The sequence below is a fragment of the Salmo trutta genome, chromosome 12, assembly GCF_901001165.1.
Source record: "Salmo trutta chromosome 12, fSalTru1.1, whole genome shotgun sequence".
In the NCBI taxonomy this organism is placed as follows: Eukaryota; Metazoa; Chordata; class Actinopteri; order Salmoniformes; family Salmonidae; genus Salmo; species Salmo trutta.
The window spans coordinates 33,876,431-33,903,289 of NC_042968.1; the positions used below are offsets into that span (position 1 = coordinate 33,876,431).

The 26,859-nt window shown below is 42.7% G+C and overlaps 1 protein-coding gene across 4 annotated transcripts; it reads right to left on the minus strand.

The window, feature by feature from the left end:
* Positions 1-1,678: 1,678 nt before the first annotated feature.
* On the minus strand, positions 1,679-26,600 carry LOC115203405 (cell surface glycoprotein 1-like). 4 transcript variants are annotated; one of them, XM_029768079.1, is made up of 9 exons: positions 26,193-26,600; positions 15,490-15,645; positions 14,419-14,541; positions 6,441-6,545; positions 6,036-6,134; positions 5,040-5,372; positions 4,654-4,746; positions 2,254-4,547; positions 1,679-1,883 (listed from the first exon to the last, which is right to left on the minus strand). In XM_029768079.1, the coding sequence occupies exons 1-8, from the start codon at positions 26,199-26,201 to the stop codon at positions 2,841-2,843; spliced, it is 2,625 nt and encodes an 874-aa protein (XP_029623939.1). In that variant the 5' UTR covers positions 26,202-26,600; the 3' UTR covers positions 1,679-1,883; positions 2,254-2,840. The 4 variants fall into 4 exon arrangements, with proteins under 4 accessions (XP_029623939.1, XP_029623938.1, XP_029623937.1 ...); XM_029768078.1 differs by having other exon boundaries at positions 1,679-1,921; XM_029768077.1 differs by having other exon boundaries at positions 1,679-1,959.
* Positions 26,601-26,859: the final 259 nt, after the last annotated feature.

Consider the following 26,859-nt stretch of genomic DNA (forward strand, 5'->3'; position numbering starts at 1 on the left):
ACAACATTACTGGGGCTAGGTGAGAGTAGATACAACACAACATTACTGGGGCTAGGTGAGAGTAGATACAACACAACATTACTGGGGCTAGGTGAGAGTAGATACAACACAACATTACTGGGGCTAGGTGAGAGTAGATACAACACAACATTACTGGGGCTAGGTGAGAGTAGATTCAACACAACATTACTGGGGCTAGGTGAGAGTAGATACAACACAACATTACTGGGGCAATGTGAGAGTAGATTCAACACAACATTACTGGGGCTAGGTGAGAGTAGATACAACACAACATTACTGGGGCTAGGTGAGAGTAGATACAACACAACATTACTGGGGCTAGGTGAGAGTAGATACAACACAACATTACTGGGGCTAGGTGAGAGTAGATACAACACAACATTACTGGGGCTAGGTGAGAGTAGATACAACATTACTGGGGCTAGGTGAGAGTAGATACAACACAACATTACTGGGGCTAGGTGAGAGTAGATACAACACAACATTACTGGGGCTAGGTGAGAGTAGATACAACACAACATTACTGGGGCTAGGTGAGAGTAGATACAACACAACATTACTGGGGCTAGGTGAGAGTAGATTCAACACAACATTACTGGGGCTAGGTGAGAGTAGATACAACACAACATTACTGGGGCTAGGTGAGAGTAGATACAACACAACATTACTGGGGCAAGGTGAGAGTAGATACAACACAACATTACTGGGGCAAGGTGAGAGTAGATACAACACAACTGGGGCTAGGTGAGAGTAGATACAACACAACATTACTGGGGCTAGGTGAGAGTAGATACAACAAAACTGGGGCTAGGTGAGAGTAGATACAACACAACATTACTGGGGCTAGGTGAGAGTAGATACAACACAACATTACTGGGGCTAGGTGAGAGTAGGCATCATTGGTTCTGTACTCACTTTTACAGTAGCTCAGTAATCATACCGCCTACACTCTTAGAAAAAAGGGTTCCAAAAGGGTTCTTCGGCTGTCCCATAGAATAACTCTTTCTTGTTCCAGGTAGAACTCTTTGGGTTCTTCTGGGGAAAGGGTTCTACATGGAACCCAACAGGGTTCTACCTGGAATCAAAAGGGTTCTTTCTGGAACCAAAAAGGGTTATTCAAAGTGTTCTATTGGGACAGCCGAAGAACCCTTTTACGTTCTAGATTTTTTTCTAAGAGTGTAGTTCCTGTTTTGCAATGTGCAGTCTGAAACCTTTGTGAAATGTTATATAAACCTAGCCTGCATAGGTATTTGCCAAAACAGAGTTAACGTCACATTTGCTATGCATTTGGATCTGGTGAAAAGTTTGCACCTGTTTTTATTGGATGAAACACCAAAGCTAAAACAGCAAACTGTCTTCATTTATACTTGATAAATGGTTCACTTTCAGAACCTTTATTCTTACCTTTTCATTTAACCTTTTATGTCCAATTCCTATGGTAAACTTACTGTGCAATCTTGATACCTGATGCAAAGTGCAAATGTTGAATAAATGGGGTCCTTAGCGGTCAGAAGAAGGGAGGCTTGTAAAATAGGTGTGGTGTCAAATTTGATGTACATCCTGCCATTGAGATTTGGACTGGCAGAGCTTGTCTCAAACATTTTACAAAAGCCCTGAATATTATTTTAACACTTGGAAAGTAGTTATTCAAGACAAATAACTTCTCAAGAAAATTATATTTTCATGAACTACATAAACACAACCCACCTCATACACGATTACTTCAACTACATAAACACAACCCACCTCATACACGATTACTTCAACTACATAAACACAACCCACCTCATACACGATTACTTCAACTACATAAACACAACCCACCTCATACACGATTACTTCAACTACATAACCCAACCCACCTCATACACGATTACTTCAACTACATAACACAACCCACCTCATACACGATTACTTCAGCTACATAACCCAACCCACCTCATACACGATTACTTCAACTACATAAACACAACCCACCTCATACATGAATACTTCTACTACATAAACACAACCCACCTCATACATGAATACTTCAACTACATAAACACAACCCACCTCATACACGATTACTTCAACTACATAAACACAACCCACCTCATACACGATTACTTCTACTACATAAACACAACCCACCTCATACACGATTACTTCAACTACATTACATTTACATTTAAGTCATTTAGCAGACGCTCTTATCCAGAGCGACTTACAAATTGACATAACCCAACCCACCTCATACACGATTACTTCAACTACATAACACAACCCACCTCATACACGATTACTTCAACTACATAACCCAACTCACCTCATACACGATTACTTCAAATGCAATCATGGTTTGATTGGCAAGGAGGACTACAGAGGAAACTAATCTGTATCCATTCAAAATGTGGATTACAAAAAGTTGCACTTTTTAATGATACGTTTAAGGATGTTACAAAAGTACGTAAGTCTTAGGGGATGTCGGAAGTCGACATCCCCTAAGACTTACGTACTTTTGTAACATCCTTAAACGTATCATTAAAAAGTTTGATCGGGGGTTGTAAGTATTCAAGTAAATATCCTTGGGAAAGTGGTGATGATCAATGTGGAATGTAAAAAAAACAAATTTAAGTACAAAAAGTACAATCAACCTTCATTTGCAGGAGAAAAGTGAAAGTGGAAAAAATTGCACTTAGCTAAATCTCAGCAGAACACTTGCATAAATATGCTGCATAATCAGCCAGAATAAGAAAACACCTGTCGTCCTTCCAAGCTACTACTTTCCATCACCATTAATCAATACATTTTCCCTACTTCTCCTTCATATTTAACAATCACCAGCTGTTTCTCTTGGCAGTATTCTCAGAATGTTTTGAGTCTTTCATACGCTTGGCCTGCCTGAGGAACTGGTCTGCTTTCCTCAGCTTCTCCATGGCTCTGGCTAGCAGCTCCTCCGGCGACCTGTCCTCCAGGCCATCGCCCCCCGCTAGGGCCGAGTTCTGCCCAACCTCGGTGCTCCCTTTGGGGACGACGCTCCCCAGGAGCTCCCCTGTATTTTCCAGCTCCAGGGCCACTTCATTTTCAAGGTCTGTTAAGTCTTGAGGACCCACGGTGGCCTTTGTCCCGGCCACGTCTGTGATTCGCCGTTTCACGTTTTCACCCAATGAGGCCTCAGAGAGGAGATCCCCCAAAGAGGTGGACATGAGCTTGGCTAAGGGTTTGAAGGGGATGGGGGGACAATGGGAGGCCTGACTGACCCTCACCTGGAGGAAGGTGGAGTGTAGGCCAGAAGGATTGTCCTGGGGGGTCTGGGTCGTAGAAGGGGAGTCCTCCACAGTGCTGAGTCCCAAGCTGTCGGGGGTCTCCGTGTCTCCGTCTTGACTCTCGTCCATCAGCGCGTCCAGGCCAGCTTGGCTGCCCATTAGGGCAGCGGTGGAGGCCGCCAAAGTGTCCCTGCTCTCTGACCATTCTTCGTCGACATCGATGTCCGAGTGTTGGCCGCTGTCGACTGACTTTTCCTCCTCACGCTCACTCTTCTTTTCCGGGGAGAGGTGGCAGGACACGGGGCTGGAGCAGGAGCTGTCTGGCTCAGGGTCACTCAGAGAGAGAACTACGACTGGGAACTCAGACTTAGTCTCAACGACCACAGGAACTTTCAGGGCCTCTGTTTCTTCAGTCGGACTGGTTGTGGTCAGCGCGGCTGGTGTTGGTGAAGTGATAGAGTTCAGTTTCTCTCCTGGTGTGGTGGTGATGATGATGATGTTCTTGGTTTTGTCTGTCGCTTGGTTCTTAGGTTCTCTTACGTGGACGTCTTGAGCCACCACCACTGCTTTGGGAGGAGGGAGGACGACGGGCTTCTTCTTTGTGGGAGGTCCGGGAGGGCCAGGGCTCTTTTTGATTGGCTCCGGTGTCTGAACTGACGGCGTTACTGTGAGTTGGGAAGACTTCATTGTCTGAAGTTCTTCATTGGGTGATATATCCACTCCACCAGTAGGGGCAGACTCTTGTTCTTGAGCCATGGGCTCGGCAACTTTCTGCGTCTCTTCTTCTATGGTGGTGGTGGCGACCTCTGGGTGGTCAGTCACAGAGGGTTCAACTTTGACCTCTAGGGGGGTCATGGGTGTTGTAAGCTGAGAGGAAGAAGACTCCTCATCCTCCTCAGGGATACTGCTTTGTTGAACGTCAGATGCAATCATTTCAGAACCCTCTTCCTCCTTCTCCTCTACCTCATCCTCTTCACCTTTCTTCCTCCTCCCACTAGCCTCCTCTGTACCCTCCTGCACGGCTGTCTGAGAGGGCTTTTTGTCTTTGGATGGTGGGGTGGGCGGCCTGTGTTCCTGGCTGGTTTGGGAGGCCTCGGCCAGGTTGTCTGTGGAGCCGCCGATGGGTTTGCCGGGAGGGGTGGGCGGTGGTGCTGACTCGACCCCAGCCTCGAAGCACTGCTCTGGGCTGCCCTCGGGGCTGGTGTTCCTGGGGGGTTGGTCTCCGGCTGGAGCAGCGGGCTTGGCCTCTTTGGAGGGCGGCATGGGCGTCTTCAGGACCTTGAAATCAAATCAAATGTTATTTACTTAATATGTTTCATATGGTTGTTACAACACATTGTAAAATACATGGAAAGAAGAGGGTAAAACAACAAATGATATGCACCTTTTTCTCAGGGCTGGTCTCCCCAGGTGGTTGGTCCTCGGCAGACACTGTGGGCTTGGCCTCTTTGGAGGGCGGCATAGGAGGCTTCAGGACCTGGACAAAAGAATACCAATGGTTATGTGAACATATATCATATGACAAGTGTGTGTGTTTGTGTGTGTGTGCACGTGTGTTCACCACAGGCGTGTGTGTTTGTACATGCGTACCACAGGAGGTTGGTGGCACCTTAATTGGGGAGGACGGGCTCGTGGTAATAACTGGAGTGGAATAAGTGGAATGGTATCAAATACATCCATTATTATGAGCCATCCTCCCCTCAGCAGCCTCCACTGATACGCATGTGCATGTGAAACAGAATATGTACTATACTGTTTTAAAAATGCAACCTTTTTCTCTGGGCTTCTGTCAGTGCTAGTCTCATTAGGGAGTTGGTCCCCTGCAGAAGCAGCAGCCGTCTCGGCCTCTTTGGAGGGCGGCATGGGGGGCTTCAGGACCTTCTGGGGACTGGGCTCCGTTTCAGACGGCAGACCTTCGTCAGGGCTCTGGGTGGTCTGACACTCCTCTGGGGCCTCGCTGGGTTTGGACGTGGGGGGCATGGGGGGCTTCACAGCCTTTTTGGGAGTCTCAATGGTGTCTGTGGTGATGTGGTGTGTCCCGTTGAGGATGCTGGCGTCCACCAGGTCATGCCGGAGAATGCCGTCTGATGAGACGTTGGCAACCTGGAAGATGAGGGGAGGGGTTTAAGAGACATCTTATTCCAATGAATTCTATAAACACATAATACAACATGATGCATTTAGCAGCATCACACACTGGCACTAAGCACTATGTTGTAGATCACACACACACACACTGGCACTAAGCACTATGTTGTAGATCACACACACACACACTGGCACTAAACACTATGTTGTAGATCACACACACACACACACACACTGGCACTAAGCACTATGTTGTAGATCACACACACACACACTGGCACTAAGCACTATGTTGTAGATCACACACACACACACTGGCACTAAACACTATGTTGTAGATCACACACACACACACACACTGGCACTAAGCACTATGTTGTAGATCACACACACACACACTAAGCACTATGTTGTAGATCACACACACACACACACACACACACACACACACACACACACACACACACACACACACACACACACACTGGCACTAAGCACTATGTTGTAGATCACACACACACACTGGCACTAAGCACTATGTTGTAGATCACACACACACACACACACACACACACACACACACACACACACACACACACACACACACACACACACACACACACACACACACACACTAAGCACTAAGCACTATGCTGCAGATCAAACACACACACACACCTCTTTCATGTGTATCCTGGTTGGTGGTCTTCTGTTACGGTTTCCTTTCGGCCTTGTGCGTGTCGCATGCTCCAACTGACTGGTCTCATCTACCTTCACCTGGGAAAACAACAATTCATAAAAAGGAGAAAAAGTTGGCACCAATGTCAGAAGAGAAAATAGGGGAAAGGTTTGATATTGGAGCACTGGTACACAAACACTTTCAACCACTGGTTTCTAGGGGTTCCAAACATGTCTTGTCCCTGGGATTGTAATAAAGATAGTGCTTATACTAGCCTGGTCCCAGATCATGTTTGGAATGAACATAGGAGTTGGCAAGACAACACAAACCAATCTGGGACCAGGCTATGCTTATACCACACTGGTTACGAAACATGCCTTTTAGCATTAAGGAAAACACTTCACCTCGTCAAATATCTTATTCTTTGCTCTGTTGATGCCGTCACTAAAGGCCTTAATCCAAGCCTCCTTCTCCTCCAGGTTCTGAGCCTGGAACTTGACATCATGGACCTGGGAACCAGGAGAACACAGAGCTTAGAACATTAGAACAAAGGCACAGAACCTGGAGAGCTGTCAATCATTCCTTAATTACTATTAAACCTAGAATCAAAAGAAAACACTGCCACTAACCAAGGTGCTGTAATCAAACAGCCAAAGCCAAAGAATGTATGTTAATTGTGCCTTTTAGTTCTCCACCAAAACAACTTGGATTCCACCACAGACGTAATAATTAGAAACAGGGAATTATGAATACATTGCTGAGTGCCAACTTAGAATAGCGCTGGAGATAACTACATAATCCAATACTACAGAATTCCTATCAAACATTTTCAACAGAGAATTCTTGCTGTCAAATAAATGTCAAAACCAGGAAAGAGGAAAAAACAGAGCGATAATGATGACACACTGAGTCATCTACAAAACCACTGTTCAAAACTAGGGCCAGGATGGAGAATAGAATTTAGATTAAGGATCAGAAAGGTCTGAATCTACAAAACCACTGTAGAAAACAGTCCCACAGTGGAGTTAAGAAACTAGGGCCAGGATGGGGAATAGAATTTAGATTAAGGATCAGAAAGGTCTGAATCTACAAAACCACTGTAGAAAACAGTCCCACAGTGGAGTTAAGAAACTAGGGCCAGGATGGAGAATAGAATTTAGATTAAGGATCAGAAAGGTCTGAATCTACAAAACCACTGTAGAAAACAGTCCCACAGTGGAGTTAAGAAACTAGGGCCAGGATGGAGAATAGAATTTAGATTAAGGATCAGAAAGGTCTGAATCTACAAAACCACTGTAGAAAACAGTCCCACAGTGGAGTTAAGAAACTAGGGCCAGGATGGAGAATAGAATTTAGATTAAGGATCAGAAAGGTCTGAATCTACAAAACCACTGTAGAAAACAGAGTCTGTATTACAGGGGTGTCTGTTGTGAATGTTAAATAGGTTTCTACTTTCTACGGGCCAAACGCTGACTGTTGTTCCATCCAGGCCATGGAACCAAGCACATATAAAGTATTTGAAAGTATTTCAAATAGAATTTGAACCCAGGTCTGGTTCCATCCGCTCAGCATTGAGCTCTCTGCTGTTTCAGGTGACCTGACGACCAGACAGAGACAGAAATAAAAGTTGGCAAACCAAATGCGCGGAAAGCCCTTTGGTTTGTCTTGAGAGTGCTAGGGCCAGCACAACCAACTGCTTACTTCACACAATTCTCCCTGATAAAGACCTCCTCCTTAAAGAAACCAAAACCAAACAGGAAACTAGAGTGCACAAAAACAATAAGTAGGCTGCATCCTGGAATATGTTGATTTAAGAAATACACAAATACTACAGTTTCTCCCGGGACAGTGTGGGGGGGGCATTGGGACAAATATTTCGCACCATAACAACAAATATGTCAAACCATAGCAAGTATGATTAGTAACGCGTCTCCGTAGTTGTATTATCTTCAGGGTTCCCCACTGATTAAATCCTCCAGCGACATAATGAACGTTCACAAATGTTTACTTTTGTCCCTCCTGTTTGTTTTGTAAAAACTTTATTTATACAGCCTATTGTTCAAGTGGTGTGCTTGGTGTTCATGAAGGACGTGTGGCATCCGGTGTCTTGCTAGGGCCCAGTATATGTAAGAACTGTCTAGTGATGCTTAACAACGTCTATCTAGCCTCCAAATCCAAGCCCAGCAGTATAACATGTAGATGTTCTCTATTGTTTGGTGGAGTGTGGGACTTTCTCTATTTTATCAAGTTTATTATGTTTATTTGTACCCTGCTGACATTTTGGAGTGCATGTCAGATATATTGATACCAGATACAGACCAACAGAGCCTGACTCTAGGAAGTGCAGTGCCTGTCAAAACCCAGTTTAAAGTCAGTTCCAGAGAACCACAGAGAACCTGACATGTTCAGTGTTTAATGGAAGTGTACAGGCCAGCATATAGTTCAAGTTCAAACGTCTTTCCAAGCTGTTGAGGGCTGCTGCATTAAAATAAAGATGTGAGCTAAGCAGTGTGACTCACGCTCCTCTCCTGCCTGGTCACTGTATTTAGGAGGGGAAAAAGTGACACACGCACACACACACACACACACACCTCCCTTCCTCTGACATCTGCTCAAGTCGTGGCGTTGGCCAACTCTCCAGTCTCCTCATTTGTTAGTAATACATTCTATTTCACCACTTTGGAATCTTCCACATTTCTCGAGACTTTTTCCACTGTCCTTGATCTGGGCCATGGGGACCTCAGCTCCACCTGCACACATTCATACATTCCTAAATGCTTTCAATATGAAATAGGCCTTTTGAGGACATGAAAATGAAAAAGGTTAACTTCACAGAAGAGATTTGAGACAGTCTCTTTTAAATAACAATCTGAAGACTGGATTTTGAGACTATCAGAGAAACACCATAGAAATACAAACCCATTCACACTGTGACTGTGAACAGTTATCAATCAACAGTTACCCTCCTGTATCAGTCCATCTATACCCTCCTGTATCAGTCCATCCATCCCCTCCTGTATCAGTCCATCCATCCCCTCCTGTATCAGTCCATCCATTCTCTCCTGCATCAGTCCATCCCTTCTCTCCTGCATCAGTCCATCCATTCCCTCCTGTATCAGTCCATCCATTCTCTCCTGCATCAGTCCATCCCTTCTCTCCTGCATCAGTCCATCCCTTCTCTCCTGCATCAGTCCATCCCTTCTCTCCTGCATCAGTCCATCCATTCCCTCCTGTATCAGTCCATCCATACCCTCCTGTATCAGTCCATCCATTCTCTCCTGCATCAGTCCATCCCTTCTCTCCTGCATCAGTCCATCCCTTCTCTCCTGCATCAGTCCATCCATTCTCTCCTGCATCAGTCCATCCATTCTCTCCTGCATCAGTCCATCCATTCTCTCCTGCATCAGTCCATCCATTCTCTCCTGCATCAGTCCATCCATTCCCTCCTGTATCAGTCCATCCATTCTCTCCTGCATCAGTCCATCCATTCTCTCCTGCATCAGTCCATCCATTCCCTCCTGTATCAGTCCATCCATTCCCTCCTGTATCAGTCCATCCATTCTCTCCTGTATCAGTCCATCCATTCTCTCCTGTATCAGTCCATCCATTCTCTCCTGTATCAGTCCATCCATTCTCTCCTGTATCAGTCCATCCATTCTCTCCTGTATCAGTCCATCCATTCCCTTACCATCTGAAATCTTCAACTCTCAAATTCAGGGGTTATGATGAAGAATGACCCAGAACTGTGTGTGTGTGTGTGTGTGTGTGTGTGTGTGTGTGTGTGTGTGTGTGTGTGTGTGTGTGTGTGTGTGTGTGTGTGTGTGTGTGTGTGTGTGTGTGTGTGTGTGTGTGTGTGTGTGTGTGTATTAGAGGTCGGCCGATTAATCGGAATGGCCGATTAATTAGGGCCGATTTCAAGTTTTCATAATCGGAAATCTGTATTTTTGGACGCCGATTTGGCCGATTTTTTTATTTTATTTTTTATTTTTTTACACCTTATTTAACTAGGCAAGTCAGTTAAGAACACATTCTTATTTTCAATGACGGCCTAGGAACGGTGGGTTAACTGCCTTGTTCGGGGCAGAACGACAGATTTTTACCATGTCAGCTCGGGATTCAATCATGCAACCTTATGGTTAACTAGTCCAATGCTCTAACCACCTGCTTTACATTGCACTCCACGAGGAGCCTGCCTGTTACGCAAATGCAGTAAGAAGCCAAGGTAAGTTGCTAGCTAGCATTAAACTTATCATATAAAAAACAATCAATCAATCATAATCACTAGTTAACGACACATGGTTGATGATATTACTAGTTGATCTAGCCTGTCCTGCTTTGCATATAATCGCTTAGGTACACGTTGGGTACCTAACCATAAACATCAATGCCTTTCTTAAAATCAATACACAAGTATATATTTTTAAACCTGCATATTTAGTTAATATTGCCTGCTAACATGAATTTCTTTTAACTAGGGAAAATGTGTCACTTCTCTTGCAACAGAGTCAGGGTATATGCAGCAGTTTGAGAACACATTCTTATTTTCAATGACGGCCTAGGAACGGTGGGTTAACTGCCTTGTTCGGGGCAGAACAACAGATTTTTACCATGTCAGCTCGGGATTCAATCATGCAACCTTATGGTTAACTAGTCCAATGCTCTAACCACCTGCTTTACATTGCACTCCACGAGGAGCCTGCCTGTTACGCAAATGCAGTAAGAAGCCAAGGTAAGTTGCTAGCTAGCATTAAACTTATCATTTAAAAAACAATCAATCAATCATAATCACTAGTTAACGACACATGGTTGATGTTATTACTAGTTGATCTAGCCTGTCCTGCGTTGCATATAATCGCTTAGGTACACGTTGGGTACCTAACCATAAACATCAATGCCTTTCTTAAAATCAATACACAAGTATATATTTTTAAACCTGCATATTTAGTTAATATTGCCTGCTAACATGAATTTCTTTTAACTAGGGAAAATGTGTCACTTCTCTTGCAACAGAGTCAGGGTTTATGCAGCAGTTTGGGCCGCCTGGCTCGTTGCGAACTGTGAAGACTATTTCTTCCTAACAAAGACAGCCGACTTCGCCAAACGGGGGATGATTGAACAAAAGCTCATTTGCGAAAAAAGCATAATCGTTGCATGACTGTACCTAACCATAAACATCAATGCCTTTCTTAAAATCAATACACAGAAGTATATATTTTTAAACCTGTATATTTAGCTAAAAGAAATCCAGGTTAGCAGGCAATATTAACCAGGTGAAATTGTGTCACTTCTCTTGCGTTCATTGCACGCAGAGTCAGGGTATATGCAACAGTTTGGGCCGCCTGGCTCGTTGCGAACTAATTTGCCTGAATTATAACATAACATTGAAGGTTGTGCAATGTAACAGGAATATTTAGACTTAGGGATGCCACCCATTAGATAAAATACGGAACGGTTCCGTATTTCACTGAAAGGAAAAACGTTTTGTTTTCGAGATGATAGTTTCTGGATTCGACCATATTAATGACCTAAGGCTCGTATTTCTGTGTGTTTATTATATTATAATTAAGTCTATGATTTGATAGAGCAGTCTGACTGAGCGGTAGTAGGCAGCAGCAGGCTTGTAAGCATTCATTCAAACAGCACTTTCGTGCGTTTTGCCAGCAGCTCGTCGCTGTGCTTCAAGCATTGCGCTGTTTATGACTTCAAGCCTATCAACCCTCGAGATTAGGCTGGTGTAACCGATGTGAAATGGCTAGCTAGTTAGCCGGGTGCGCGCTAATAGCGTTTCAAACGTCACTCACTCTGAGACTTGGAGTAGTTGTTCCCCTTGCTCTGCATGGGTAACGCTGCTTCGAAGGGTGGCTGTTGTCGATGGGTTCCTGGTTCGAGCCCAGGAGAGGGACGGAAGCTATACTGTTACACTGGCAACACTAAAGTGCCTATAAGAACATCCAATAGGTATATGAAATACAAATCGTATAGAGAGAAATAGTCCTATAATTCCTATAATAACTACAACCTAAAACTTCTTACCTGGGAATATTGAAGACTCATGTTAAAAGGAACCACCAGCTTTCATATGTTCTCATGTTCTGAGCAAGGAACTTAAACGTTAGCTTTCTTACATGGCACATATTGCACTTTTACTTTCTTCTCCAACACTTTGTTTTTGCATTATTTAAACCAAATTGAACGTTTCATTATTTATTTGAGGCTAAATTGATTTTATTGATGTATTATATTAAGTTAAAATAAGTGTTCATACAGTATTGTTGTAATTGTCATTATTACAAATAGAAAACATTTTTAAAATTCAGCCGATTAATCGGTATCGGCTTTTTTTGGCCCTCCAATAATTGGTATCGGCGTTGAAAAATCATAATCGGTCTCTAGTGTGTATGTGTGATAGGTACTGGAGCTTAGACGGACCGTCTCATAACCACACAGTCAGTAACCCATAGGAGGGACTGGGGCTTTAACCCAAAGGAGGGACTGGGGCTTTAACCCAAAGGAGGGACTGGGGCTTTAACCCAAAGGAGGGACTGGGGCTTTAACCCAGAGGAGGGACTGGGGCTTTAACCCAGAGGAGGGACTGGGGCTTTAACCCAGAGGAGGGACTGGGGCTTTAACCCAGAGGAGGGACTGGGGCTTTAACCCAGAGGAGGGACTGGGGCTTTAACCCAGAGGAGGGACTGGGGCTTTAACCCATAACAGATGCTGGATCTGATCCATTTCCTCTGGTGATGGAGAGTTGAGGCCTGCATAACAACCAGGTCTGGTTTAGCAATACACCCCTGTCATCGCTCATGGATTGTGACTATAGTAAGCACAAGGTTGGGGTCAATTCCATTTCAATTTAGTCTCATTACTTTTGTATTGTGGACAATTGGAATGAAGTAGGATTTTCCGTTTACTTCCTGAATTTAAATGGAATTGACCTGAACCCAGCTGTTTAGCATGTTTGCCTTGAAACCAGAAGGTTGTGAGATTGATAGTAAATGGCTCTTTACCCCTGCGTCTATGGGTTCTTTACGCCACAGACAGACAGACAGACAGACAGACAGACAGACAGACAGACAGACAGACAGACAGACAGACAGACAGACAGACAGACAGACAGACAGACAGACAGACAGACAGACAGACAGACAGACAGACAGACAGACAGACAGACATTCTTCAAAGACAACCTCTTCTATGGCCGGCCTGTTAGCATACTGCATCCACCTCTGTGAAGCCTCAAGGCCTTGAAAGCCCATAATTACACTAGCTCTGGCCGCTTTGATAATCACTGAGCAGTAGTGCCACACATATTTGCAGTCTCAGAGAGAGAAAGACCAAACCTGCTGACTTCAAGGGTAAGAGTTTGTTCTCTTTCCAAGCGAGAAAATTGTTCATAGGTTTTAAACTTTAACATTTCAGAATCTACAGTTTAGTGTCTAAAGTTTAGTTGAGTGAATGAGCCCAAAGCTTTATACACACTGAAGACAAGCTGGAGACTAACTGAGAAAGATATTGAATGAAGGGTCTTAGTTATGTGATACTTTAGTCCAGACCAGTTTGTCAGTTTCTTTCCTACCATGGAGCAGCAAGCTTTGGACCAACTCTGACCTGGAAAACCTCCTGATTTTATTTCTATTTGACCTCCACTCCCACTTTTCAGAGGTCAACTTGACCTCCTGAATTAAAACAATCACTTGAGAATTGACTAAATCTCTGTGAGCTGACTATCTGACTGACCGGTCAGCATTCTTCCATGGGCCAGCGCCGGTCTACAGACCGGAGGTTGAGAAACACTTTGTCTGGACGACTGACCGTCCAACTCAGTTCATTTTCCCAGATCGCTCTCCTTTGTGTCCGTTGAGAAATAGCTCAAGACAAGCCTTGCTGATGATGACATCACTATGTGATGGCATATGTCTTCTGAGTTTCAACCATAGAATGTGAGTTAGTAGAACAGACATTTCCATTCAAATTGACATTTGGAATGTTTGAATAATTGATGCATTGCACATGTATGAGGAGCTTTGTCCGGTTGATGAATTTCTCATTCTATGGTTTTCTCTTCACATAGGCCGACATTACATATGGCTGTTTAATTTACAGTAATGCTCCTGACATAATTGAACCTCTGGAAGTAGACCTGGGTTTTAGCTGTGCTTGATTGAGCTTTCCTGGAACAATGGAAACAATGGAACATTCCCAAAAGTGCAAACCCTGCTCATCTGGCATTCAAGGCTGGTTTTCGATCAAACTCTTAACGTTTTTGAAAGAAAACAAATAATATTTGAACCCAGGTTTGTCAAACAGACAGACCTTTTGATTCAGAGATTCAGAGACATGTCTCTCTGCTCGCTTACAAGGTTGTCAAATAATGCTCACCTTATTCCCTGATTTGGCCGCTCGTATCAACACCAGTCTATTCTTCTTCGTGAAGGCGCTCCTCAACTCATGGCACTTATCGTAGTTTTCCAGGTCCACTTTCTCCAAGTAGGTTGCAACGTCCTGCACCAAAGAGGCAGAACGTTGTTTACGTTAAAGGGCAAATTGCACCTTTAATTAACTGACGTTCTATTCCAGAAGAACGTGTGTGTTTAATGTTTATAAAGCTGCCAGGTGGAAATTGAAGGACTACTGAGTGTTTATGAAAATAGTTATTAAAAGTGAGAGAGACCAGTACATCATCTGACAGACATGCATAAAATGCATTGATACAGGATATCATCTGACAGACATGTAAATGCATTGATACAGGATATCATCTGACAGACATGCATAAAATGCATTGATACAGGATATCATCTGACAGACATGCAATAAAATGCATTGATATAGGATATCTGACAGACATGCATAAAATGCATTGATATAGGATATCTGACAGACATGCATAAAATGCATTGATACAGGATATCATCTGACAGACATGCAATAAAATGCATTGATACAGGATAACATTATGAATGTAGTAACATCACAACATTCATTTCAGCAAATGTAGCTTTCTGTTTAATATTATTGTTCTAAAGTGTCATTTTCACTGAGTTAGTAGTGTCCTGCAGAGTTGGGGTCAATTCTATTTCAATTCAGTCAAGTCAGCAAGTTAACTGAAATTCCAATTCTAATACTATTTTTCTAATTGCCTTTCAAGAATTTTGCTAGGACTGTCTGGGAGTGTTCTGAGTGAGGAGGGGAAAATGGAACATTTTCTGTTATTGGCAGTGAGGTTTGGAACTCTCCTTCTTATTGGTCTATTAACTCATTTACCACCTGGTGAAGTCACCAGGCAGGCCAAAACTCCATCCCACCTAAACAGGCGGTCTTTTCAAACAGTCATTATCCTAATTTCACGGTATTATTCCAACCTCATAGTGTGGAAATATATCTTAAACACAGGAACATCTAGTTTTTGACTGCACTGGGCCTTTAATAGGTTATTGAAATGTAGCGTACCTCATTCTCGTACACCACAAGCTCTGTCCTCTCCACGTGGATGTAGCGGTCCTTATAGCTGGCCAGGAACCTGCCTGAGGCCTTTTTCACCCAACCGGCCTTCCATGTGGACCTGGTGGGGTCCTCGTTGGGCCTGGTGGGGTCCTCTTTCACTTCCTGGGAGGACAACAGCGGAAGGAAATCAGAGTCGCACCCACAGCAAACTTTTACTCGGGGCTATGTCTCAATAGTCTTTCCTCTTTCCCTTCATCATCACTTACAGGTGAGTGAGAGGGCAAAGTGTGTTTCCATTATGTAGGCTATGGTTATAGTATTTCCTGTATGGTATGGTTCTGGTATGGTCTGTTCATAATATCAGTGGTTGTTTAGACACAGAGGGAGAGCAAGGATTGGAACGTGGCCTAATTAAACCTAAAATGTGTCTAGTTAGTTTTAGAGCATGTTTCTCTTCATACTCTTGCTACATGTCTTGTGCTGTGTCTGGCTCAATACGAAGTGACTTTGTATGCGTATTGTAAATGCCTGAAACCTGACTTCTCAATAGGCTCCGCTGTGGCACTGCAGAGAGCTGTGAAACTCAGTAAGACCAAGGGCCCTGCAGGCTGTAGAGGAACTGACACTATAGTGGTTAACGATGACACTTGAGGCTTGTGGAGCTAAGTTAACACAGACAACTCTTATTTAGTAACAGTTCATTTCATTTTTACACTCCCGCTACCTCTTCCTCCTCTGCTGCTCTGTTTCTCACCTCAGAAAAACACTTATTTCTAGGCAGTTCGCTCTTTTCTCTCTCTGCTCTCAGGTGTCTTTTCTTAGTATCACATTTCAGCGTAGTATCAGTTTCCTATTCTGTACACTGAGGTCAAGTAAGGAGGCCATCTTTTGTCTTTCTGTCTACATTGAGTGGGGCATGTGTATTACATCAAATTACATTACTCCATTTGGGTAAAGATACACTTAAATGTAAAAAACAGCACCATAAAAATCAACATGCAGGAAGTATGTATAAAGTATTGTAAAAGTAGGACTTGTTCCAAGCGGCAGAAAGAAAAACATCTCCATGATAAAATATGATTTATTTACATCTCAAAACATTTGAAGTTAGGAAATGAAATACAAAAGGGAAATGATCAAATCAGAAGGGGTTCTTTGAGTTGTGTTATTCTGAAAAGACTTCCCAGGGTCTGGTTTCCCAAAAGCATCTTAAGGCTAAGTTCATGGTTAGAACCTTCGTAGGAGAATCATTAAATCTTCCAGCTGATACCAAAACCATCGTTATTAATGTTGCACTTGAAAAAAACGCTCGCAATCTAATGCCTGCCTCAGAACAGCTAAGATGCTTTTCTGCCCTCCCGCGTCACTTTATACACAGAAGATCCCTGCTAAACATAGAATCACAGGGTTTATCCTCCTCTCTATGACGCTGATAACTTCAGAACAAAGTTGACTACAAATACAAAGTTGCCCATGTATAAATATGTGGTTTTCGATGATGAGTTTATAGGATAGCTAGCAACTTGTAAAAAATGACCCATTCGTATAAGTCAGTAGTATTTTAATAGTATGTAAAAATTATGTTTATGACTGTTGCCGTTTTAGTTTATTCATTGATAATTATTAGGTGGAGGTAGCTAGCTACAGTATAGCCTAGCTTTTAGCTAGCTGGCTAGCTGCTCTGTAAGATTGCTTGACTTGCTAGAAAATTATGGAAACAAGTTGAGGAAAAAGTAACTAAACTAAACATGTTTTATTATCAACTGAAACCATATGTTTCTCCTATCTTGAATGAAAAGGTCATATTTTGCAATCTCCCAAAATAAATGTGATCTCTGCCGAGAGACAAGGCTCTCCTCCATCTTGTCTTGCATTGGTTGTGAAACCCTATGCTCTCCGTCCAGTAGCAGAATGAGCTTGCATGAAGATGACGTACGGCGCAATGAAATACATCACAATGTAAATGGGGCATCAGTATCGACAAATGCCTCAACGACGCACTTAGCAAACGTTCTCTCTGATTGGTGTTTTGGGAAACGTATGTTACATCTTCAGCCATTGTAGGAAATATGCATTGTTAAAACACTTGTAAGCCTAAGTTCCATCACTATCGGGAAACCGGACAGATCTGAAGCAGAATGCCATAAGGGCACACAACTAAAATGTTGTAAAATGTTTTGCAACGGAAAACAAAAAAAGAGCCAGGTATTCCATCCCTGTTTCATTCCGTTTCGTGCTTAATGAACATCACCCTGTTGTTAAATGGAGCTGTTCATAAGTGGAGATACCAGTCCAGACCAGTGTATTGAGTGAGACCTGAGAAAGCTGACTATAGTTCCAGAGGATTACTGTAGAGTAGCTGCAGCACAATGTCTTTCTATAACAATGCCTTTCTATGCTACTCAGTTACTACAAAACATAGTATGAAACTTCCAGCACTGAAAAAGAGTGGATTGCATTTGTAATATTAACCAATGAAGAAACAACTATGGAAGGACCACCAGAGGGCAGGCTGGGCTCACGGATAGTAGCCCAACAAGGCATGTGAGACAAGGTAACCAGAGTCAATTAAGCACAGCTGACGGTACTAATGAGATATTCTCTTTCCCCTACAAGAGAGAGGATGGAACCAGCAAGAAGGGAGGAAGATAAACCATCTCTGGGGAATGGCTACGGAGAGAGAGGTGCTATCCAAGAAGATCCATTAAGACGGTGACGAATATGTGATTGTTGTTATAGTTTGAAGATAATCGTAATGTGATCCTGTGTCATCTAAAGAAGAAGATGTATGTTGTTCCTTTGGAGATTCTCATTGACTGTGTTGGAGTGTTTGTATTGTCAGAAATCCCTCAATAGAGAACTGTGTTGAATCAAGAAAACCTTCTCTGGACTCGTTTATTCCACCTTTCCGCTTTAGAGTGACACCAAATGACTTGGTCCACTCACACAACAATGTAAAACAAAAGCTCACAGCACTATCTACCTCAAACTCCTTTAGGAGACACTGTGCAACAAATTGACTGGTCCTCTTTTATTACAGAATAAAACACAAACAACTGCAGGTGCCTGTCTAAAATTCCCAGGCACTCCGAATCTATTGGAGGAAATTCCACAGGATGTCTTTTTAAAGAGTCATCGAGCTGTTTTTCCACTTTCACTGCGACAGCACTGAGAAGAGTGGCTCCGCTTTGCACACAGAGGAAAGGTACATCTGTGAGGTGAGGAAAGGCCTAGAGAGAGAGGGGGAGTGACACAGAGAGGTTAAAGGAGTTAGAAAGAGATGAAGGGAGAAGGTTAGAGGTGATAGAGGAATGAAAGAGGAAGAGAGAGAGAAAGAGGGAGGGAAATACAGAGATGTCGAGAGAGAGGGAGAGAGAGAAAGAGAGAGAAAAAGAGAGACAGATAAAAGGCAGTCATTCGTCTTCCACAGTGCACTGTACAGAATACAGAGACATGAGAGAGAGGGGACATGGCATGCATCGCTGTCTCTAAGTGAAAGAGGAAAGCACTGATTGGCCTTTGTCTCTCTGACACACACACACACACACACACACACTGAAGGCCAGGCCAGGGGAAAGTGGAACACATCACAGTGTACTGTACAATGCCTGACAGTACAGCTCACCCCTGCCAATAATGCTTGGTGTGGTGCTGGATACATCTACACTCTTAGAAAAAGGATTCCAAAATTGTTCTTCGGCTGTCCTCATAGAAGCATTTTTGGTTCCAGGTAGAGCCCTTTTCGGTTCCAGGTAGAACTATTTTGGGTTTCATGTAGAACCCTCTCTGTAAAGGGTTGTATATGACACTCAAAGGGGTTCTACCTGGAACCAAAAAGGGTTCTTCAAAGGGTTCTCCACTGAGGAAAGCGGAAGAACCATTTTAGGTTCTAGATAGCATCTTTTTTATCTAAGAGTGTACATTACAGAAGAGATGTTTTGGCTTGACTCTGTGTCTTCCATTATGCAGCTTAACATTGGCTAGCATATTTAGCTAAAGTGAGCGAATGCTGTTAGGTGCAACAGTTTAATGGACTCACGTCATACAACGTTGTGGCATGTGGCAACATTAGCCATGTTGGCTAGTTAACCAAACTCAACATGCTGGTAAAAGTGCAACAGTTGCCCTGAGTCTCTGTTTCCTTGATTGTGCAGTTATCATTGTGGCAAGTGGCAACATTAGCCATGTTGGCTAGTTATCCCAACTGAGCTTACTGGTTGGAGGCTCACAGAGCTCTGTGGTGTCGGCCATTGTTGCAAGCAACTTTAGCAGTATTAGCTAGTTTGCAAGCTGAACATGCCAGAAGGTGTAACTACTCCAAACATGGATCTGCTTTTAGCTTTACCACCTATTGACTCCCACAGGAAGAGATGCTTGGTTAATCAGTGGACATCCCAAAATGACATCTGATAATGACTATCGTATGCTAGCATGTAAGTGTGTAACATTATGAAGTTGAAGTTTACACAGGTTTATGCCTCTCTGAGGATTTTTGAAATAAGACAAGCAAATACACATTTAATATAAAACTGTATTGGGCCAAGCTTTGTTATTGTGTCATAAATGGATGTCTTTCTTCCAAATTCGCATTTCACATGAGAAAACCTAACCCAAAAACCAAGCCCAAGCCAAACCCAAAAGCTCCTTTTTCTTATGCCTTTGCAATATCTGATTCACTTTACAACTCTCTCAATAACCATCCCAAATGGGCCGAGGCCGAGCCCTCATTTCAAGGCCTTAAAGGCACACCTTAGCCGACATGTGTTCCTTATAAAGTCTTAAACAGGGAGGAGAAGGCTCCATCTGGGATGAATTGAGTTCCATGCTGACCTGCCCTGCTTGAACTCACCACACGTCCTAATCAACATCATCTGAGTTAACAAGGTCTCCCCTTTCCACTGGTTGACTTAGCTAGCTATTAGGGGAAGTGGGAGAGAGGAGAGAAGACACCTTAGTTTCCTTTGAGAGAGTGGGGAAGAGGGGAAGTGGGAGAGAGGAGAGAAGACACCTTAGTTTCCTTTGAGAGAGTGGGGAAGAGGGGAAGTGGGAGAGAGGAGAGAAGACACCTTAGTTTCCTTTGAGAGAGTGGGGAAGAGGGGAAGTGGGAGAGGTGTACTTTAACTATTTGCACATCATTACAACACTGTATATATACATAATATGACATTTGACAATGTATTTATTCGTTTGAAACTTTTGTGAGTGTAATGTTTACTGTTCATTTTATTTGTATTGTTTATTTCACTTTTATTTATCTATTTCACTTGCTTTGGCAATGAAAACATATGTTTCCAGTGTCAATAAAACCCCTTAAATTGAATTGAGAGAGAGGGGGAGAGGTGAGAGAGGGGGGAGAGGTGAGAGAGGGGGGGAGAGGTGAGAGAGTGGGGAGAGGTGAGAGGGGGTGGAATAGGAGCGATGTAGAGCTCTCAAAAACACTAACAAACAAGAGGAAGTCCCAAAGAAATACCCTCTTACACACACACACACACACACACACACACACACACACATGCGCACACGCACGCACACACACGTACCAACAACACCATCAGAGTTTCAGAGGGAACTCAGTCACACACACACACACACACACACAAACACACACACACACGCACACACGTACCAACAACACCATCTGAGTTTCAGAGGGATCTCAGTCACACACACACAACCATTGTGCAGCACAAGTCCAAATGCCGGGAAACGACGGTCAGAAATGGACTATTGTGCAGCACAGGGCTGAGCGGTGGTCAAAGAGGGTTAATTGTTTTCCTCACATAATGTGCAAGTCTGTTTCCTCAGAATCCAATGTGGTCCAGCAGGCTGACACACAGCATGGCCATGCTTCCAGGCCATTCAGCAACAGCAGAACGTGACTGACAATTACTGAAGAAGGGTAAACTGAGGGGTTGAGAAAAACAGACGGAGAAAGAGTCAGAGATAGAAAGATAGACTGAAGCGAGAGGAGGGGAGAGGGGAGGGGAGGAGGGAGGGGTCAGTGACAGAGTGCTAAAACAGATGTGTATAAAAGGCAGCTAGACAGGCAGTGGCCTTCACTGAGCCGCCAGACACTGTCCAGTCACACCGGTGTATATAAACCCGGCCCACGAGGTATGGCCTGTCAACCTATTGCTCACACTCACTGTGACTCAGAGGACTAGAATGAAGTTGCCCATAGACACTGATCTGAGGACAGTTTTGAGTTTTTAACCCTAATGATTAAGGTGAAATGTGTGGGTAGGGTAAGCTGATCCTAGATCTGCTATAGGAAACATCTACCAAGAGAGACTGCACAGACACACAGCTGAGCCCTTTCCACCAGTCCTACCTAATAGGGTCTTTCATTTACCAATTAAGATCACATTAGTATAGCTACATATAGGGCATTCAGTGTGGTTAGTCCAGCTGTTCATATAGTTATACTAATGTGAAAACGTGATAGCTGACTTGATTGCCTCTCGGGGCTAGTTTCCAGGCCTAGTCCAGGACTAACAGGTCAGTTTCCATTAAACTGGCCCTTGGTCTTTACAATAAACCTTTGTAAACAAACCATGTATATCTTGAACATATGGTTAACACTATAAGTAATTCTTATGGACTGTTAGTCTTGGAATTCATAGTCCATCTGAATATGAGAGTGGGTCCATTTCTCCAGCCTCATCCCTCAGTTTACCAAACCAAGTGGCAGGGTCAGGCTGGTCAAATTACAGGTTGTACCTTTAACATTTCTGGGGGTGTTGTGTTAATATTTCATGTTTATGAACGTGCCCTGATTTGTTATGGGACTGCCAGGCACCCCTGTAGTATAAACCTTGACTGCATGGTGGTCCTTATCTCACCCCTGCACTCTGGTTAATTATGTAAGACTACACTAACACTACACTAACACTACACTAACACTACACTAATACTACACTAACACTACACTGATACTACACTGATACTACACTGATAACACACTGACACTACACTAACACTACACTAACACCACACTAATACTACACGAATACTACACGAATACTACACCTACACGAATACTACACGAATACTACACTTACACTGCACTAACACTACACTAATATTACACTAGTACTACACCAACACTACACCAACACTACACCAACACTACACTAATACTACACTAACACTACACTAATATTACACTAGTACTACACTAACTACACTAACACTACACTGATACTACACTGATACTACACTGATAACACACTAATACTACACTAATACTACACTAATACCGCACTAACACTACACTAACACTGCACTAACACTACACTAATATTACACCAGTGCTACACTAACACTACACTACACTAACACTACACCAATACTACACTAATACTACGCTAATACTATGCTAACACTACACTAATACTACACTAACACTACACTCGAACTACACTAACACTACACTAATACTACACTAATACTACACTAACACTACACTAACACAACGCAAATACTACACTAACACTACACTGGTACTACACTAATACTACACCAATACTACACCAACACTACACTAATACTACACTAACACTACACCAACATTACACCAATACTACACTAACACTACACTAACACTACACCAACATTACACCAATACTACACTAACACTACACTAACACTACACTAATACTGCACTAATATTACACCAATACTACACTAACACTACACTAATACTATACCAATACTACACTAACACTACACTAATACTACACTAACACTACACTAATATTACACCAGTGCTACACTAACACTACGCGAATACTACACTAACACTACACTAACACAACACTAATACCACACTAACACCACACTAACACCACACTAATACCACACTAATACCACACTAACACCACACTAATACTACACTAACACTACACTAATACTACACTAACACTACACTGGTACTACACTAACACTACACTGGTACTACACTAACACTACACTAACACCACACTAATACTACACTAATACTACACCAACACTACACTAATACTACACTAACACTACACTAATACTACACTAATACTACACCAATACTACACTACACTAATACTACACTAACACTACACTACCACTACACTACACTAATACCACACTAACACTACACTAATAATGCACTAATACTACACTAATACTACACTAACACTACACCAATATTACACCAATACTGCACTAACACTACCACTACACTAATATTACACCAATACTACACTAACACTACACTAACACTACACAACACTAATATTACACCGACACTACACTAACACTACATTAATACTACACTAACACCACACTAATACTACACTAATAATACACTAACACTACACTAATACTACACTAATACTACACTACTGTAATAGGATAGTGCTGCTAAGGGCTAAACCTCTGTGTGCAAGGGGTCTTCTGAGGTCACTAAGAACATTTTATTTTAAACTCAATTGTTCCACGCCAATTGTGATACAGTTGTTTAAATCAATGTTTATGTAGCCGAGAGAAGCTCCTAGAAGTACCATACCTGGCTGGGTATAGTACTTTTTTTGACCATGAATTTACATTCCATAGTACTTCATCTCCCGTGACTCTGCATGTAGACTGAGAGAATCTGCCAGGACTGACTGGGATGCGGGAGATAACAGCAGCATTAGTTCCGTTTTGGGGGTTTTGTCACTGGTTATTTGGACGTATCATGATTGGGTGAATTCGGTGCTTAAACCGCTTCGTCTTGAGTGCTTCATGCCTGTGCCCGCATGAGGTGGGGGGGTGGGGGCTTTGGCTGAGAGTTTCTTGTTGCAAGGTGGAGACTTCGTTTCTGCCAGAACTCTCAATTTGTAGGAACACAGAAGTTAACCATGCAGCTGACTTCTGGGTTAACAGAGATAATAGGCTACTCTGACAAGAGTTTCACTGCATCGCGAGCGCACGCGCATCTGTGTGTGTGTGTGTGTATGCATTTGCACCAGCGTGTGTAAATGTGTGTGTGCAAAAAGTTGCAAAGTAGCCAATTTTTATTGATTTACTGTTTTACTGCTCTGTTCGACTTCCTCATTCTAGTAGCAGCTTCCGGAAACTCGCCTCAATGTCATCTACGGCTTGCAACTATGAGCTGCTATGTGAGTTGTTGCACATACTGTAGGCCTATTTATCCCATAAAGACATCTTTACACACAGCTCAATGCTTGTCAGTTCAGGCCTACTCTTTTTAACTTCACTACATTCTTTCATGTGTAAAACAAAAGAAGGGAAAAAGGCATCCAGAGGAAGTTTTAAAAGCAGTACATGTGCATCTTCTTCTGGTATAACTAGCCTATTTAGAATTTCTCTTGACTTGAAGGACGCTCATTCAGGATAGGACGAGAGCCTTACATATTAGGTGACTCAGTAGTTCTTTCAGTCTGACCCAAGCTGCATTGCATTCCCAGACAACACTGCGGTGTAGGCCTACTGACCATGGTTGTAGGTATGGTGACTTTGTTCACATTCAATAACTGATTTGAGATCAGCTCTCCATAACACATAGGCCTACCCCAACATATTCATTAAGAGCTTGACCCAAGAGCTGACACTGGATCAGTTACTGTACCGGAGGGCTAGGCTACAGTTTTATCTAAACAGTAGGCTATAATGTAGGGTCAGGGTTGGGTTACATGTTATCAGTTTGAAAATAACTGTAACTGTAATCAGATACTTTACCAGTAAAACTATTGTAATCTGATTACAGATACTTTGAAAAACTAGATCATTACATCTTGGATTAAATTCAGAAAGGATGTTTGTTTTCTCAATGACATTCAAATCAGCATTGAAAAAAGGTGCAAGTTTAAGTTTGTTCCACCTGAGCGAGTCTGACCACAAGTTCAGAGACCACTATGATGACACACCAAATGTGTTTGATGGATCATTTTTGTCTTCTTCCAATGCCTCTTAAGGGGAAAGTAATCAAAAAGTAACTGAAAGTAATCAGATTATGTTACTGAGTTTGGTTAATCCCAAAATTATGTTACTGATTATAATTTTGGACAGGTAACTAGTATTGTTTTTTTAATATATTTTTTAAATTGAACCTTTATTTAACTAGGCAAGTCAGTTAATGTAGTTATTACAATGTAAAAATACAGTTATTATCCCCTCCTCCTCCTCCCCTAACATCTCCATGGCTACGGGGCAGCACCCAGCAACGGAGGGGCGATAGAGACCACTGTAAATGCCGAGTAGCAGCAGTGGGCTACCATTGAAAGTAACAGGTTGTCAGGTGCGTGGCTTTAACAGCTGCTGACACCTGAGTTTGAACGGTGAGAAGTACGATGAGTTGTTAGAGCCTATTGACGCATTGGCGCATTGCATATCAGTTTGATGAAACACACATTATTATTTTCTTCGCCGATACTTCAACAGGCTATTTGTAGTGTGTAGTGTCCATCCAATAAACTGCGGATTGGTTTATATCTAGGCTACATTGCTCTTTTTTCTCTCTTTTTTCTGACCTTGAATGATGATGAGTTTTAGACTACTTTCCTACTCCTCCGTGAGTGTTTTGATTGACCTATGTCGCCACGGAGAATCTTTACTAAGGTTAAACTTTCATTAGACTGGTAGCCTTTATTTCATTTAAAACCAACCATAGCCGACCGAGATTCCACCAATGCCGCCCATCAGAACAATGCAATAGACTGAATACTCACGTCTTCCATGATAAAAACGAATATCCGTTATACTATATATGTGGAGGAATAACACTCGACGGCGGCCGTTATCCTTGACAAAAAGTCAGTATTTCACTTATTTTTGACAGCAACCAACTATTATCCAACATGACGCGAATATGAGGAAGAAAATAAGGAACTGTAAAAGTTTGGACGAAGAACGGTCTTGTCTCTTTCTTTCCTCTTTCGACGCTTTCGACTCAGCTACGAAACAAGTTTGAAGAAAAAGTTTGGTTTCCGGTAAGTCCCTGAATGCCTCAGCGCGTCGATAGACAGGGTATGTCAATCGAACTGAATCCCTTAGTCGCAGTGAAGGCCGTAACAAATTGATGTAGGCTAGACATTTTCTCAAGTGTTCACGCAGTGCAAATGTGAGTGAGGACCTTTAAACTTCGCACTGTCTCTGTCACCAACACAGTAACCTATTGTATAACTGCGAGAAGTAAGCTTGTCCTTTGGCACAATGAATGACGCCATAAAACCATCGTCCTGAACTCATGATAAAAACACAGCACTGCAAGACCAATAAAACAGATTGTATAAAGCATTCCTATACAGGCGGAATAAAACACATGGAATTGTTTCCTTTTTGTCATCCTCATTTGTTTTTTTTATGAATAACTTACTACACCCACTATCCCACTGT